We start from the raw sequence: 17,484 nt of genomic DNA, 5'->3' as shown, positions 1-17,484 counted from the left end.
ACGTCAGTTATATTAAGCATTTCATACAGATTACAAAGGTCCCTTACACCATACAATTTAAATTAATATCTCAGGAGTAATCGTAAATTAAACTTCCATTTCGACCCATATAACTTGTATGAAATGTTAAAGACGCTAATCCGTTAGTTCAGTTAGTTGTCAATCTTTACCACCTTATGCGCTGACAAAATATTTATTTTCTGATTCGGAAAGTAGTAGTATCTATAAGGTCACGAGGGAGTCCAAGGGACGCATTTATGCGTTAGAGCGAGAGCGAGCAAGTGATATTGATATCTCATTCCACCGCATAGCTGCGTCCCTTGGACTGGCCTACGCTGGGCCATCGTATAAGAATGTACAAATATATTGAAAAATTTATAAGAGCCATTTATAACGGTATTACGTTCTTTAAAATCGACAATCAGGATACCATGGCCATCCCAAAAGATTGTGCACATCAGCTTTTTGGTGGACTGGTGCACCTTCGCTTTAATAGGGGGCTTTTCGTTTTTAAAACGCCACTCAATCGACTCGCGTTTGCTCTCGGGATCATAATAAAGCACCATTGTTTCGTCTCCAGTTACCAGCCGTTTAATTATGCTTTTAGGGTTTTCGCCACAGAGCTCCAAAAATTTAGAGGCACATTTCACGCGTTCTTCTTTCTGAACAGCTGATAGAAGTTTAGGTACCCACCTTGCACTGACCTTACTCATGTGAAGATGATCGTGAATTATGCGGTGGACGGTGCTCTTAGAAAGCCCTAGTCTTGCTGCTATTTCTCTGATCTTTAGGCGGCGATCACTTAAAACTTCCTCTTGGACGCTGTTGATATTTTCAGAAGTGAGGACCTCCACTGGTCTTCCATCATGTCCCAGATCTTCGACAGCTTCCCGACCAAATCGAAACTCGTTTACCCAGTTTTTTACGGTGCTATAAGAAGGAGAAGACTCGCCGAATACGCCATCTAAACGATCTTTGATTTGAGCGGGAGATAATCCTTCTTTAAACAGGAATTTTATGACACTTCGGTACTCAATTTTGGACATTGCTATCCAATAGTGCATAACATGTCATGACATGTCGCGCAGAAATGGGTCAGTCCAGGTCATTATGGGACAACCTGGTACACCTGCTCTTATTAGGTACTATCTTTGTATACCAAATTGAAAAGCAATAAAAATACTTCCTTTACTATTATGGTTTTGTTATATTCATTCAACTCTTTTAAATCTTTTTTACATAATATTAGGACTACTTGGGCGGTTTACAAGTAATTTTTTTTGTTTGATATCTTGCAATCAATAAAAGTTTTTTGTTACAAACAAAAAATGGTACTTGTAAACTGGCCAAGTAGACCTAATATTATGTGGGACGAAAGTACACGTATGTATGCATATGTAGTTGTGCACGCACACATATATACTTAGTTTCAGAATAAAATCAAAGATGGCGCTTTCAAATCAGTTTCCATAAAATGCTTCAAGTGCTCTCTTTACCTATTATACTTACTTTACTCGTTGGTATAAATTATCTATTGGCATTTTTATCTGTCACCTCTCCAGTTATATAATTCTTAAACCTCCTTTATAGTTATGTTAGCCTGGTACATGTATGTATCAAACAAGTATACACAGAGAGAGAGGGAGATAAGACACCGTGCTGGTCGAGCGAAAGTTAACTTTAGTGAGTTAATAATAGAGTATAAAATTAAATTATCTATGGTAGCGATTTATTCTTGATTCATTAAGAAGAGCATCAATTACCCTACTTTCGGGAAATTACCCTATTCAACTTACTGGTCACACTCTTGTATTTGTATATTCATAGTTATGTTCGCCTGGTATATGTATGTATATTATGTATGGTATAAATTAAATTATTATGTATGGTAGCGTTAAACGTTTAACGCTGTCAGTTGGAAGTGCCATAAGAAGTTTCACTTCAAAAAATATTTGAGATTCTCACAATGAGTTCTTTCATTTGATATATAACACGATATAGTTTGAAAAACTTTATTTTTTAATTTTCTCATTTACCAAGTGCTTAAGATCCATTCCTTCGACAAGGATTCCCATTTCCAGCAACAAGGATCTATGGAATCGATGCCACCAAGTCAAACAAGTCCCGGTCAAACAAGAAATCGCGAAACGGAAGTGGAAGTGGATAGGGCACACCCTCCGAAGACCAGATGACAACACGGCCAGGATTGCTTACAAGTGGAAGCCGCACGGGAGCAAGCGACAGGGCCGGCCGGCGCACACGTGGCCAGGGCTCGGAACCGGTATTTTTTTTAAACCCCGAAATAGCCCAATATTTTGAATTGTTTTATGCTCATTACGTAGGACTGAATCATGTATTTAGGAAACAATTTTGCATTATTAAAATGTCCCATTAAAAATGAAATTATAAACAAAAGAACGAAAAAGAACGTAATAATACCGGTATTTTTGTATGGAGCAAATACCGGTTTCCGACCCCTGCACGTGGAAGCGCACAATCGACGCTGAGCTGCGGGCAGCAGGACTGAGTTGGAGGGACGCGAAGCGCGAGGCGCAGGACAGGAGCGGATGGCGACGTCTCACGAAGGCCCTTTGTACCGATGGGGTACCATAGGACAACAACAACAAACAACAACAACAACAACAACATTTACCCATGACTTAAAACAACTTCATTTTTGAATTAATAGATAGACGATTTATTTTTAAAATGTGCTTCATAAATGGTCTCCAATACGAGTACCTATAATAATTCAGTTGCCAAATAAATACTTGATACCTTTCTGAAAACAAACAAAAGCTGTAACAGCATTAAAACACTACTCATATTTATATGTATAACTTAGCTCCGTTTTAGTTGCTAATCTATTTATTTTAGTACTCATTTAAATTTATTTAAACAACCAGAATTAGATTAATTAGTTGACCGGTAAAATACGTACCCACCGTGGTCCTTTGATTCATTTCTTTCTCCGAAAATATTGGAAGGAATGGATAGAAATGAATTGGAGGGGAATGAAGTTTTAACGTTTTTTACTTTTAATTTCTTTATCGTCTTTGTGGCTAGAGGGTATCAAGCAAAAGGAATGAAAATATGTATACCCAAATGCTTATAAATAGTTAACGATCTTTTTCATGAGATTAATAAATTACTATGTATAAGGATAACAATGAGTAAATTAGCATTTTACAAATTCATGTGACCAGCTGACGGTGTTTCCACCGCGATACAGCCAGCTAACGATTATTTTTATTCACAACAGCACCTAAACTATCATCTGACAAAGTATCAAACGGGAGGCAATGACTGAAAACAATTTTTTTTTAAAGAAAGAAAGAAAGAAACAAAGAAAATACATTTATTTTAACATCAACCAACAAGTTCACAAGTTTACAAGTTCACTGACCACCTAAACACCTAAACTACCACCTGACAAAGTATCAACCGGGAGTCCTCAACCCACCAACGGAGCGGCAGCTGACTTCCACTAGGGTGCATCTTAAATACTTTGAATGTTTTGATGCACCAGGTGGATATATTTTCCATTTTTGCAGTATTTTTTATTAGATTTAGTGTCGTCCCCTAGCGGAAAAGTTTTGGTCTAGAACCGGCACTAACACACTACTGATATGCTATCACTAAATATATGAAAGTAAATTAACTAAAATTTTATTGAAACTCATGCCTGCTCTGCACCTAAAACAGTTTTTTGTGCAGCAGCAACACAGCAGCATCTGACAAAGTATCAAACAACGGGACGGGAGGCCATGACTGAAAACAATTTTTTTTATATGTTCATGTGACCAGCTGACGGTGTTTCCACCGCGATACAACCGGCTGACGATTGTTTTTACTAACAATAGCACCTAAACTACCATCTGACAAAGTATCAAGAGGAAGGCGATGACTGAAAACAGTTTTTTTTTTTACAAGTTCATGTGACCAGCTGACGATGTTTCCACCGCGATACAACCGGCTGACGATTGTTTTTACTAACAATAGCACCAAAACTACCATCTGACAAAGTATCAAGAGGAAGGCGATGACTGAAAACAGTTTTTTTTTTTACAAGTTCATGTGACCAGCTGACGATGTTTCCACCGCGATACAACCGGCTGACGATTGTTTTTACTAACAATAGCACCAAAACTACCATCTGACAAAGTATCAAGAGGAAGGCGATGACTGAAAACATTTTTTTTTTTTACAAGTTCATGTGACCAGCTGACGGTGTTTCCACCGCGATACAACCGGCTGACGATTGGTTTTACTATCAATAGCACCTAAACTACCATCTGACAAAGTATCAAGAGGAAGGCGATGACTGAAAACATTTTTTTTTTTTACAAGTTCATGTGACCAGCTGACGGTGTTTCCACCGCGATACAACCGGCTGACGATTGGTTTTACTATCAATAGCACCTAAACTACCATCTGACAAAGTATCAAGAGGAAGGCGATGACTGAAAACATTTTTTTTTTTTACAAGTTCATGTGACCAGCTGACGGTGTTTCCACCGCGATACAACCGGCTGACGATTGGTTTTACTATCAATAGCACCTAAACTACCATCTGACAAAGTATCAAGAGGAAGGCGATGACTAAAAACATTTTTTTTTTTACAAGTTCATGTGACCAGCTGACGATGTTTCCACCGCGATACAACCGGCTGACGATTGGTTTTACTATCAATAGCACCTAAACTACCATCTGACAAAGTATCAAGAGGAAGGCGATGACTAAAAACATTTTTTTTTTTTACGTGTTTCGGTGGCTGCCATTCCTCAACCCACCAACGGAGCGGCAGCTGACTTCCACTAGGGTGCATCTTAAATAGCCGTTAACCACTATACGAGTTTTCGCGAGGAAGGCGATGATTGACGAAATTTTCGCCTGGCTCGCGGACCATATGACTGAAATGTAAAAGTACCAGGAGCATATAAGACAGTAGGAGACAAACGCTGCTCGGCGTCAACGCACGCTCACCACCGCGCACGACCTGCATGCCAACTAGACGTGCTAGATATGAGGCAGCATTGGAATCCGTATAAAGTGCGGGGGGCGGATTATACTAGAGGATTGACTATGTTGGAACCGGTAAGTGTGTATAGGGAAAGTTTATTAAACATAAACATTCGTAGTTTCATACATTATACAAAAATTAACTTACTGGCTGCAAGTTGTATGAAAGAAAGTACCAGGATCATATAAGACAGAAGGCGACAAACATTATTCAGCGTCGCTCGGAGCTGACACACGCTGACTACGCCACATGAATGAAAAAACGAATGGGCTCAAGTATGACTGAAATGTAAAAGTACCAGGAGCATATAAGACAGTAGGAGACAAACGCTGCTCGGCGTCAACGCACGCTCACCACCGCGCACGACCTGCATGCCAACTAGACGTGCTAGATATGAGGCAGCATTGGAATCCGTATAAAGTGCGGGGGGCGGATTATACTAGAGGATTGACTATGTTGGAACCGGTAAGTAATATTCAGTATTGTTCTTTATTTGCTAATAATACAGACAAAAACCATGCAAATACAATAAAAATATCACATAAATACCTAATTACGCAAAGTCAACAGTAAAAACCTAAAATACAGTTACAGTAAATACCGGAAAGTTTATTAAACATAAACATTCGTAGTTTCGTACGTTATACAAAAATTAACTGACTCATTATTATTTACAAGGACGGGACTTAATCGCGTAAAATAAGTTTTAAATTTACCTCCGACTAAACTGACTGACTGTCATAAACATTAATACGAATTAATTTTCGATAAAATGGCTGCAAGTTATATGAAAGAAAGTACCAGGATCATATAAGACAGAAGGAGACAAACACTATTCAGCGTCGCTCGGAGCTGACACGCGCTGACTAAGCCACATGAATGAATGTAATGAATGAATGAAAGAATGAATGGACTTAAGTATGACTGAAATTTACATATAAGTACCAGGAGCATATAAGGCGGTAGCGGACTAAACTATATTTTCATATCACCTATTCGAAAAAGGGCTTATTCGTCTAGAAGGGATCAGTGGCATTTTTCTGTTTTAGGACGCGATTTTTTTTGCATTTTTTTTTAGGTAATTAATATTTTGGAACATAATCATTACCTCATAGGTGATGTGAAAAACAGTATGTGTCACATGGTAGCAAAATTATTTCCACCTTGGGCGTTATCACTTGTATCCCTCATTACTTATTTTATATTAATCACTTTGGAATAGTCATGTAGGAAATATATTCCTTCTGCTATTATTATTACTTATTTGTTTATTTAAACTTTATTGTACAGTTAAAAAATATACAGTTACAAAAGGCGGACTTAATGCCACAAGGCACTATCATAAATAAAGGCTAAAAAGCTAAAAAAAGAAAGGCTAAAAAGACTAAAAGGTTATAAAGGCTTAAATTTTTTTTTAGATCCCTCGCAACCGCTCGTGCAGCGAGGCAGGCATCGAACCGCACTGGTGCGCTTGCCTCGCGTGGCAAAACGTCTCCACCGACGATCCGTTTTTCGAGAAGACTGCGCACGCGCTCCTTGACTACATCAACTCGCTAGTCGCTACTGTCGGGTAAGTGCGAGGCATTGAGACTGGTATGTTTGCTCGCGTGGCAAAACGTCTCCACCGACGACCCGTTCTACCAGAAGACTGCTCAAGCGCTCCTTGACTATATCAACTCTCTCATAGCCACAGTTGGGTAAGTACGAGGCATTTAGCACTGGAGCACTTGCCTCGCGCGGCAAAACGTCACCACCCGTTCTATCAGTAGACTGCTCAAGCGCTCCTTAACTACGTAAACTCTCTCATAGCCACAGTTGAGTAAGTGCAAGGCATTCAGCACTAGTGCGCTTGCCTCACGTGGCAAAACGTCTCCACCGATGACCCGTTCTACCAGAAGACTGCACAAGCGCTCCTTGACTACATTAACCTGCTAGTCGCCACTGTCGGGTAAGTGCGAGACATTGAGACTGGTGCGCTTGCCTCGCGCGGCAAAACGTCTCTACCGACGATTCTTTGTACGAAAAGTCTGCGCACGCGCTCCTCGACTACATCAACTCTCTCATAGCCACAGTGGGGTAAGTGCGAGGCATTCAGCGCTGGTGCGTTTGCCTCGCGTGGCAAAACGTCTCCACACAAGCGCCCCTTGATTTGGTCAACTCGCTGGTAGGCATCGAATCACACCCTTGCTTTCGTAGAACTACGAGTACACGAATTCATAAATAAATATACATTTCTTCATCTTAATAGGGGATATTACTGCAATGTTCTGCCACCAGAGTGCAGCACTAGCCTCTTTAGTAAACCATAGAGTAACTTTTACATACCGTACCTTTAACAGGTTTTTGACAAGTTTTCAGAGATAATAAAATATGACATTGATGCATCAAGGCGGTTTGCTTACAGAGGACCTACCGGGAAACGCGAATCCGAAATTTCGCTATCTTCCTCTTTATCGCTTGAATATTAGAGATATAGATAACGAAATTTCGATTTTCTTGTTTCCCGATAGACCCTCAGATTGTGGTAGTGGCGCCCCCTACGCAGAGTTTCGCGTAATATTCCCTATTCATTGGCATTGGCCCTCGTAGCTTGCTTAAAAACGAATGGAAAATATGTTAGAGCCAGTTACAAATTTTTGCTTACAAGATCTTCAATTTTATGTTTACTTTTTTAAACCATGATTTTACATTTATTGTATTTAAGTAATTATTTACGCTTATTACGATTGTTTTTATTTTTGGATATTTTTCAATGAAATAAATTTTATCTTATCTTATCTTAAATGAAATTGGTTCCAGGAACCTCTGTGTACCCCGAACCCTGACCTCAACGTCGTGGGTGCTCCGCCAGCGCGCCAACAGTAGACTCCTGGCGTTTAAAAACGCGCGTGATGCCGACGGTTATGTTGGCCACTTTGACGCCAAAACTAAAGTGGCCAATGAAAACTATCAAGTTAAGGTAGGTTTCTCGTGCTAACGTCAGTATCAATATTAGTTTAGTACGTATCTACTATACCTACCACACATGTTATAAGTACCTCAATCCGATCACAATGCCACTTATACACACTTGATTTATAAATCTTAGTGAGAATTGTCTCAGGATGTAGGTTGCACCTATTAATTTTTTTTTTTATTGCAGACAAATAGTCCATATTATGTACCTACACACTATTTACAAGTAGAATTAAAAAAAATTAAAAATAATCAATCACAAAATTCATAAACCAAGTCAAATAAATATAAATAAACGAACAATTAAATTATAAAAAAAAAAATTAAAATTGAAATAAAAATTCAAAAGATTAAAATTCAAAAATTACAAATTTAAAATGATTATATATGTATATGCATTTGCATTATATGATCTTTTATACGAATAAATATAATATGGAGTCAATTAATGTAAAAACCATTCTCTTCTTTTTATATTATCTGCCTATGTCTGTTTTTTTTCCAATAAATAAAAAATAAAATAAAAAACGCTACGGCACCAACATACGCGGTGTTTTTAGGGTTCCGTGCCCAAAGGGTACTGGACCCTATTACTAAGACTCCACTGTCCGTCTGTCTGTCACCAGGCTGTATCTTATGAACCGTGATAGCTAGACAGTTGAGATTTTCAAATATGATGTATTTCTGTTGCCGCTATAACAACAAATACTAAAAAGTACGAAACCTTCGGTGGGCGATTCCGACTCGCACTTGTCCGGTTTTTTTTTTACTACTGGTCTGGCCTAGTCGGTAGTGATCAGTGTTGGACGAACGTTAATTGCAATTAACCATTAACCAGTACAAATTGTACTAAATGTTATGGTTAATTGCATTAAATTTCGGCCAACACTGTTGACAAAGGTAACAAAATAAATTCGCGATAGATCCGGTTGTAAATGTGATTTAATAAATGTGACGTTTTCAACCAAAAGGTATCACATTGTCGCTTGTCGATAAGGTTGATTTCTAATTGAACATAGACATAGTATAGTAGTTATAGACATGAAACCGAGCGACCAGGGGTAAGAGAAAGACATATTCATGTATTGACAGGCTAATGTATGGCAGCATAATCCTTTTTCCCTTTCACTCTTATAAATTTCGGTATTTCGCCATCGCCTCCTACCTATGCTGCCGTAACCCGACCATGAAAAAAAATCCGGTCGGTGATAAGGACAAAGCATGGCACTATTTTCTCTTTCCTCTTATAGGAATAGGTTTTTTTTTTTTTTTACTTTATTTAGAACACAAACAGTCACATATACAAATGGATTTGTATTTGAAGCTATATAGAAATAGCGCCTTACTGACAAGCGACAATATGTACCCTTTTGGTTGAAAATGGTACAAATTGGTATGTGTTTACAGATAGCAGTGGGCCCCGGACACGGTATATACGAGGCGTCCATGACGTATCTAGTCAACGAGGACAAGTTCATGATACACACGAGGGACATATCGAGGACCAACGCGTAAGTCCCCACGGAGGAAGGGTCTCCACGGAAGACCAGCATCGAGATCCTTACTTTCCGCGTGCGAATTCCGTGCACGGCTGAGAAATGTTAGGAGAAGGGTTGCCACCCATAATATAATATATAGTGTGAAGATTCAGCTTCTATGGGTTACTCTAATTATTACTTGTATAATATACATATAGTATTATACAAAAACAATACAGTACGTAAAATACTATATTTTCATCACTCAATAATGGGGTATAGAAATGTCACCGATATCGCATCGTATGCGACTTGAATTTTTAATTCGCCTCAATTCGGCGTCTTATTTATTTTTTTCAAATTTCCCAGTAAATACTAAATTTTTTCAATATTTTGTCAAATATACTATATGTGTATAGAAAAAAGGTGGCAACCCTAGTTAGGAGTGTTGGGCGTCATGACAGAGTGGTGTCCTCGCCCTCCAAATGCACGGAATGGGGTTGACAACTGTCAAAGGTTTGCAGAAATGGCGCCATCATAGCTTGCCCCTTCTTCTATGAGATTTGGCTTAAAGGGCTGGCACCCAATTAAAAAAACAAAAATTTGACACAATTCTAGGGATTGACAGGGCAAGCTATGCTGGCGCCATCTGCTAATTATTTCGACCGGCCAACCCCATTAGCGCACGGACAGTGGTATTTTGACATTAAGCTGAGTGGAGACCTTTTCAGTGACGCTTAATAATAAGTTGTTTATGTCTCAAGTAATACTTAAGTTAAATTTAAGCGAAATTAAAAACTGTAATAGATGTCATATATTAAAGAAAAAGCATAGATGGCAGCACCAGTCTCTCTCGCTATAACGTAATTCCGTAAGGAATTCGTATAGGAGGTGCAAGCGCGCACTGCTTGCCCTTAGAGCTGGTCAAAGACGCCTAGTCTTACTTAAATGGCATATAGTCGAGATATTATGACGGGCACCGCCGTGGCGAGGTGGCCTAGGGGTTCATGGCGTTAGCCGCGATAGCTAAAGACGCCGGTTCGAATCCGGCCTTCACCACTAGAGGGCTTCGTCACTTTGTCTTTAATATATGACATCTATTACAGTTTTTAATTTATATAATAGTAGTGTAACTACTTAAATTTGATTTGTTCCCAAACCTGTTAAAATTAAGCGTTTTTGAATAAATTTCTTCTATTCTATTTTATTCTAAGTCACACTACGATGTAGTACATTATGCAACGAGGGGGGTAAGCGAGACTTTGTCAAAGGGTACTTATTGTCGCTTGTCAGTAAGGCGCTATTTCCATATAGCTTCAATTAGAAATCAACCTTATCGACAAGCGACAATGTGGTACCTTTTGGTTGAAAACGTCACAATTAGGACGAATTAAGGACTCGGGGTTTAGAATATGCTTACCCCCAGAGTTACACACAATGTTTTTCATCACTCTTGCGAAGAAAACCAGCCAAGCTTTCTGGACAAGTAAATCGCCCAGCGATAAGGAATTCACGGCACGGCCGGTTGTGTACTTGAGTGGGAGATATTTTGTTTTACCCGCCGATAACTCTTATTGTAATTAGGTAATCTCATTTTTAACTTTATATAATTTTTGTTTTTCCTATGTACCACAACAATGTTTAAATGTAAAATGTATCCACGAATGCAGTGTCGATACAAACCCGATAGGGTTTCACGGCACTTTTCTGGCTGATGTAATGTAAGATTTTAATATAGAATAAATAATAATAATAATAATAATAAGTGCGAGTCGGACTCGCACACGAAGAGTTCCGAACCATTACGCAAAAAACAGCAAAAAAAATCACGTTTGTTGTATGGGAGCCCCACTTTAATTCCAACTTAATTTTATGCATATATACTTTGAAATAAAATTAGTATAAATCTCATGTCACTGTTCTGTACTAATTTGCACATTGTTATGTAATTTACCAGCGAGTGTAAAGTTGTCCTTGTCTAACAGTTACAGAAGCGAGCCAGACTGCATCAGCAAAACGCATCCGCACCTGAATCCATACTGCTACTGCCGCTGACATCCGCCAATAGGGCGGGAAATACTTTAGTCCCAGTTTCGTAACTTTTGATAACTAGTTACGAATTGGGATCGGACCCATTTCGTAACTATCGTCATCAGTCAATCGAACGGGAAATACTTTAGTCCCATTTTGTAACCTTTTCAATAATCAGTGTGTTTATTTGGTAACTAGTTACGAATTGGGATCGGACCCATTTCGTAACTATCGTCATCAGCCAATCGAAGGGGAAATACTTTAGTCCCATTTTGTAACATTTTTAATAATCAGTGTGTTTATTTGGTAACTAGTTACGAATTGGGATCGGACCCATTTCGTAACTATCGTCATCAGCCAATCGAACGGGAAATACTTTAGTCCCATTTTGTAACCTTTGGTAACTAGTTACTAATTGGGATCGGACCCATTTCGTATCTATCGTCAGCAGCCAGTCGGACGGGAAATACTTTAATCCCAGTTTCGCAACTTTTGGTAACTAGTTACTAATTGGGATTGGACCCATTTCGTAACTATCGTCATCAGCCAATCGAACGAGAAATACTTTAGTCCCATTTTGTAACCTTTGGTAACTATTTACTAATTGGGATCGAACCCATTTCGTAACTATTGACATCGACGAATAGGACAGAAGATACTTTAATCCCATTTCGTATCATTTGGTGTTGGTATCGGGATCAGAGTTCACGCACACAACAACATGTATACAGGGTGTTTGGTAACAGGATGCAAAGCTGAAAGTAGGTGATAGTTTAGGCCATTCAGAACATTTTAAGGCATATATGTATTAGACATTTTTTTTATTTTATTTTTTATTTAAGTTTTAGCATTTGCTGATACGATAGCTACAGCCGTGCTTGATAGCTTAAATGAAATGGCAAAAGAGCAATAGCCAGCCAAGCATGTTTCTAGAATGGTTTGAATAACCAAGGCTATTTTAGTTTTTTTTTTATCGTCCTAAGAAAACACCTAATTTATTTTTTTATTTTTTGCCTTTAACATCCTGTTACCAAACACCCTGTATAGGCAGTGAAATTTTGAAATGAGAAACACAAGCGTTACAAATACTTATTAATTTTCGCTGTTTGTTTCCCATTATCAATAAATAAAAAATAAATAAAATAATTGTCTAGATACATAGACAAAGCTAGTACTAGATCTAAAACCTTTGTGGCTTTTTTAATTTATATTTATATCAAAGAGGATATAATAAGATAGAGCGGTATTGTCATAGTAGATTTTGTAACCACAGTAAATTCACTGCCATCTATCGACACACTTTAAAACTAAAAATGAAGATTTATAAAAATACGATAAAATTTATTTAAATATGGATAAATTAATTTTTTTATTTGCATTAATTATTTTTATGATTTTGACCCATGTTCTTTCACTGATATGCGTTAAAATTGTTAAATAACAAACGAAACCGTCAACGCCATCTATACGACAGTAGCCCTCTGATCGAGAATCAAATTTTCTTGATTTTCGAGGCACGTTTTTTTCCTTAGACTGTATCCATCTATTACGGAGTTATATCTATCTTTGGTGATATATATGTAGCTTAATTTATCTGGTAATAGGTATGTTAAATATGAACTATGGTGTTCAAAAGGACCTAGGAATATGACCAATAATCATAATGTATTGTTGGTCATATTATCATTAGTCCTAAAACTGAAATCGTTAACTTTTCAGGATTTTCGGAAGGTTATCCTGTAGATAAGTTAGGTTTGTTTTATGGCAATCCTGAAAAGTTACGCGTTTCTGAACCAAACAAATTATGACTAACGAAAATGCGGAAAAACACATTATGACTTAAAACTTTATGGAGAAACAATAGAGACCCGTGCAGGCGGAAAGATTCAAAGATATCTCGAAACATTGACTTTTTCTCGAAAATGAAGTTTCCGAAATGCAATTTCCAGACTCAAAATTTATTGATTTTTCCTGTAATTTGCTCATAATTTTTAGCTTTGTTATTAATTTTAATCTTTTGAACGTCAAAAACATCTAAAGTCGTCGTTACTAGTCGTGCCCACAGCGCCATGGACAACTATAGTAGGTGTTATGGCGGACGCTGTCAAAGTAACCTTCACATTTTCAAGTAAGGTCATAGACAGTATATATAAGTAGTTATACATGAAACCGAGCGACCAGGGGTAAGAGAAAGACATATTCATGTATTGACAGTTTCATGTATGGCAGCATACTCCTTTTTCTCTTTCACTCTTATAAATTTCGGTATTTCGCCATCGCCTCCTAGCTATGATGCCATAACCCGACCATGAATAAATGCCCGGTCGGTGATAAGGAGAAAGCATGGCACTATTTTCTCTTTCCTCTTATAGGAATCGCAATAAGACTATCTTTCTCTATCAAAGAGTATCAGGCCCATGAGTAAGGTTTACATTAGCTCGCTTGCGCCCGGGACGTTGGCGTGTGAGTGACTTTTTTGTTTATAATAGGGTTAAAAGGCGGAGTGGTTTAACCGTTAGCAAATATTCATTGATTGTATGAGATGAGTTAAAACTAAGACACATTCGTGCTTCCAATTGACAGTAGGTGGCGCCGTACGTCACGGCTCCATACCACAGAATAACGAATAGTACTATAATAGTACTACCGTACAGAAAATTCACTCCTTCACAAAAGCCAGATTTAGGTACAAAATTATACCTACACTCGCCGCCTGCCTTCTTTGCGCGCCGCAGTTTTATGACCGAGCTGCGAGTGTCGGCACGGGGTAGTCACGCCACAAGTTTTTGTACCTATACCTACTGATTTATTATTTTTAAGATAATTCTCTCTGATTCTCACGGAAGTAGGTATGCCACAGAAGTACTTATTCCTTTGAAAATATGTCGGTCAATATCAATATAGTCCGGAATTTAAAAAAATGTTTTTTTCTGCTTCCTTGTTCTTCCGTTTATTCAGACATCCGTAAACAGAACATTATCTTTTATACAGATTAGATCGCGATTTAGGTTTCGAAGCCATTGCGTATTTTCAATTTTGCGCGAGCGCCAGCCCACTGCCATACACCTGCCCGGGCGGTGCGCCGGCCAAATATACTTAAACTGCGCAGTGACACCCCCCTGTCCATACATTATGCGGCATTTCTGATTGTCAAATGTTAACATCGTACAGTGCCATCTGTCTGTCTCGGTTGCACTACTTGCACTATTTTCTTAGACTTTACCCCGAGATGTGATATTGCAAGTGACGCTTATACAATTAATAAATATTTGCTCTGTAGTATTACTGACATTTCTGTTAATCAGACATAATTACCTAAATATAGAAAAATACCAAATGGAATTTCTTAAAAGAAATCTAGTCATAAAAGATAAGATAACGAACATCAAGTATTTCCTGAATCTCCTGTAGGTACTTCTTTGATATATACATATATACTTGAAGTTGAAACTCTAGGTCCATGGGGTCCCAGCGCGCATAAGTTGTTTGCGGAAATCGCGAAGCGTCTGGTTGACGTAACTGGTGACCGAAGAGCTGGCGGCTTTCTCGCACAACGTATCAGCATTGCGATACAGCGGGGAAATGCCGCCAGCATCCTTGGTACAATGCCTCAAGGGCCTATTTTAGATTTAAGCTAGTTATTAATTTCTGTTTACGTAGTACCACTGTATATATCTTGTATGTAAATAAATGATTAAATTTTCTTTACATACAAGATATATTATATGTATTATATTGCATTTAAATTACGCATAAGCAAATCGCGCCGGTAATGAAATTACGTAGGTACATTTACGGCCTAGATCGGCAATGTGATCTTAACGCTGCGTCTTACGTAAGCGAACAATGAGGGCTACCGCGTTTAATTTCGCCGCTAGGGGGCTAGTGTAGATGGAGGTCTTTCAAAATGTCAAATGCATAGAAGTTTTGGGGGTTTCAAGCTTTTTTATCGGGAATTTTCACTCCTTATTCATAATTGTGGTAAATCTTTGTCCATCTTTGATTAATTTTCATTTCATTTGTTTAGTGGTTTAAAAAAAGTGCCAACTAAAATATATGCCAAATTAAACATGTTGAAAAAATGGCACATTCACACGTTAAAATACCTTTGTGTATATTAGAACGTATTGATCTTATAAAAATAAGCATAAAAGAATTTGAGATCTGTTTTTCTGGACCTACATCTACAGTGGCGCCAACTAGTGACCACAAAAACGCTAGCCCTCATTCGCGAGCGCGAAGCGGCGCGGCGTTCGCGTTCCCAACGACAGGATTGATTCACCCCACGCCGCATTGCTTCGCTTCGCGTTCGCTTCTTGTTCGCCTACCTAGTACGCTGCGTGAGCGCCCTACAGGCACCGCGTCATACACCTTTTAGGTTACTATTGGATTCTAAGTTGTATTTCCAATTCTAGGATTAGGATTTACCGGCCTTGTGTTCATAAAAAGCTTGGCCCGCACCAACCACCAGCTTGGTCGCTTTTTTGAAAAGAGCCCGCTACACGTTTATGCTTATTTTCTGTTTTATTTATGTATTTTATTTCAGAACTTCCTAACACCACTAAACTACACACTTTTTACAGTACCGTATACTTATCACCGTCATATTTACCTAACTGTAACGTGATCTGGGTTCCGGCAGAATATCGGTGCTTCGCTCAATAGAGTGGAGCGTATAGCTGAGTCGGAACCCTTTTGTTGTTGCTGCAATGCACACAGCGTACAGCTAACCACTAAAAACTAATTTTTCGTGTTTAAATTTTTTTTTGTTAATTTAATTTAGTACATAAGTTTTGTTCTGACTGCAATGTACCTACTTATAAAATTGTGTGTTTTGCAGCATCCAAATAAACGTTTTATCTATCTATTATCTATCACATCCTCGCGCGCCGCTTTGGTGGAAACGCAGCCTTATATTACACCCGGCCGGCAAATTCCTATTTCCCTGCCTTTGTAGTAAATGTAGTAATGTACTATTTTATTAAAGTCTGTGCGGAAATATAAGAGTTATTTCCTTACATTCCGCGACTCTTTTCATTTCGCACAGACTCTACAGACTATTAAAAAAATTAGTAGGTATTCATAGGAATTACTTAAAATGTGAGAGGCGTGTATCGTTCGTGCTTGCTCTAAAGAGTACATGAATGGGAAAGATAATAATATAACCTAAGGTTTTGTATTTTGTCATGATAATAACTCGTAATATGAATCTGTCTTTGTGTGTAAATAATGAATAAATATAGTAAGGAAAATATGTGTTTTATTATAAACTGAAATTGATGTGATATACTAAAAAAAGTTTGAACCGTATTCGAACCAGCATCTTCAGCTTTCGCGGCTAACGCCATAACCCCTAGGCCACCCGGGCGTTTGACGTGTTTATTAAGGCGGTTCCCTGAGCCAGAAGGCGAAAAATCTCCTTATATGATCCTGTTTTTCTAACAGGTGTTGATATTCGTAGACGTGGAAAAAAAATATGTAGTTCTTGACCGATACACGAATTATGACACTTCGCTCGATACAATTAATTCCCAAAGTAACCTTTAACTCGGACTTTTAATCCAACTTTACTCGGTTATTTATTATGTGATACTATAAACAAAAAAAGAAGAAAAAACAATCTTAACTTAAATAGTAATTTCATTGCTTTCGAATTTCGATATTGTAAGGTAACGTTTTTAAAATAAATAAACATCGTCAAAATTCGATCAAAATTGACACTTGGCGCGCATGATCTTGCCCGTTCTTTCTTGCGAAATGTGACAGAGACAGCGGCAAACCGATGGAACGGCCTTAAATAATTTCACGGTTTAGCCACTTGTTTTAGTCACTGCCCAAAACAAGTGTCTAAACCGTGAAATTATTTAATGTTAGTATGTATCACAACAGTTTAAATTCGAACATGTTTATTATTAGGAATGATTGACATTTTATTAAAAGATATATTGTGCGAAACTCTGCGTAGGTGGCGCCACGACCACAATCTGAGTGTCTAT

At 38.1% G+C, this 17,484-nt stretch overlaps 1 protein-coding gene and 1 non-coding gene across 2 annotated transcripts in view; both read left to right on the top strand.

Moving 5' to 3' along the window:
* Positions 1–16,730, top strand: part of LOC134751987 (uncharacterized) — a 48,791-nt gene extending 32,061 nt beyond the window's left edge. Inside the window, exons 11-15 of the mRNA XM_063687528.1 lie at positions 6,443–6,594; positions 7,824–7,983; positions 9,387–9,490; positions 11,443–13,621; positions 13,915–16,730. Coding sequence (XP_063543598.1) covers positions 6,443–6,594; positions 7,824–7,983; positions 9,387–9,490; positions 11,443–11,512 — 486 coding nt within the window. The 3' untranslated portion in view covers positions 11,513–13,621; positions 13,915–16,730. The remainder of the gene's footprint in view (positions 1–6,442; positions 6,595–7,823; positions 7,984–9,386; positions 9,491–11,442; positions 13,622–13,914) is intronic.
* On the top strand, positions 10,444–10,516 carry Trnas-cga (transfer RNA serine (anticodon CGA)). The gene has a single exon. It is a non-coding gene; the product is annotated as a tRNA-Ser (tRNA).
* Positions 16,731–17,484: the final 754 nt, after the last annotated feature.

The sequence above is a fragment of the Cydia strobilella genome, chromosome 24 (genome assembly GCF_947568885.1).
Source record: "Cydia strobilella chromosome 24, ilCydStro3.1, whole genome shotgun sequence".
NCBI lineage: Eukaryota > Metazoa > Arthropoda > Insecta > Lepidoptera > Tortricidae > Cydia > Cydia strobilella.
Note: the sequence above shows the minus strand (reverse complement) of the source record. Positions and strands in the feature narration are given on the sequence as shown.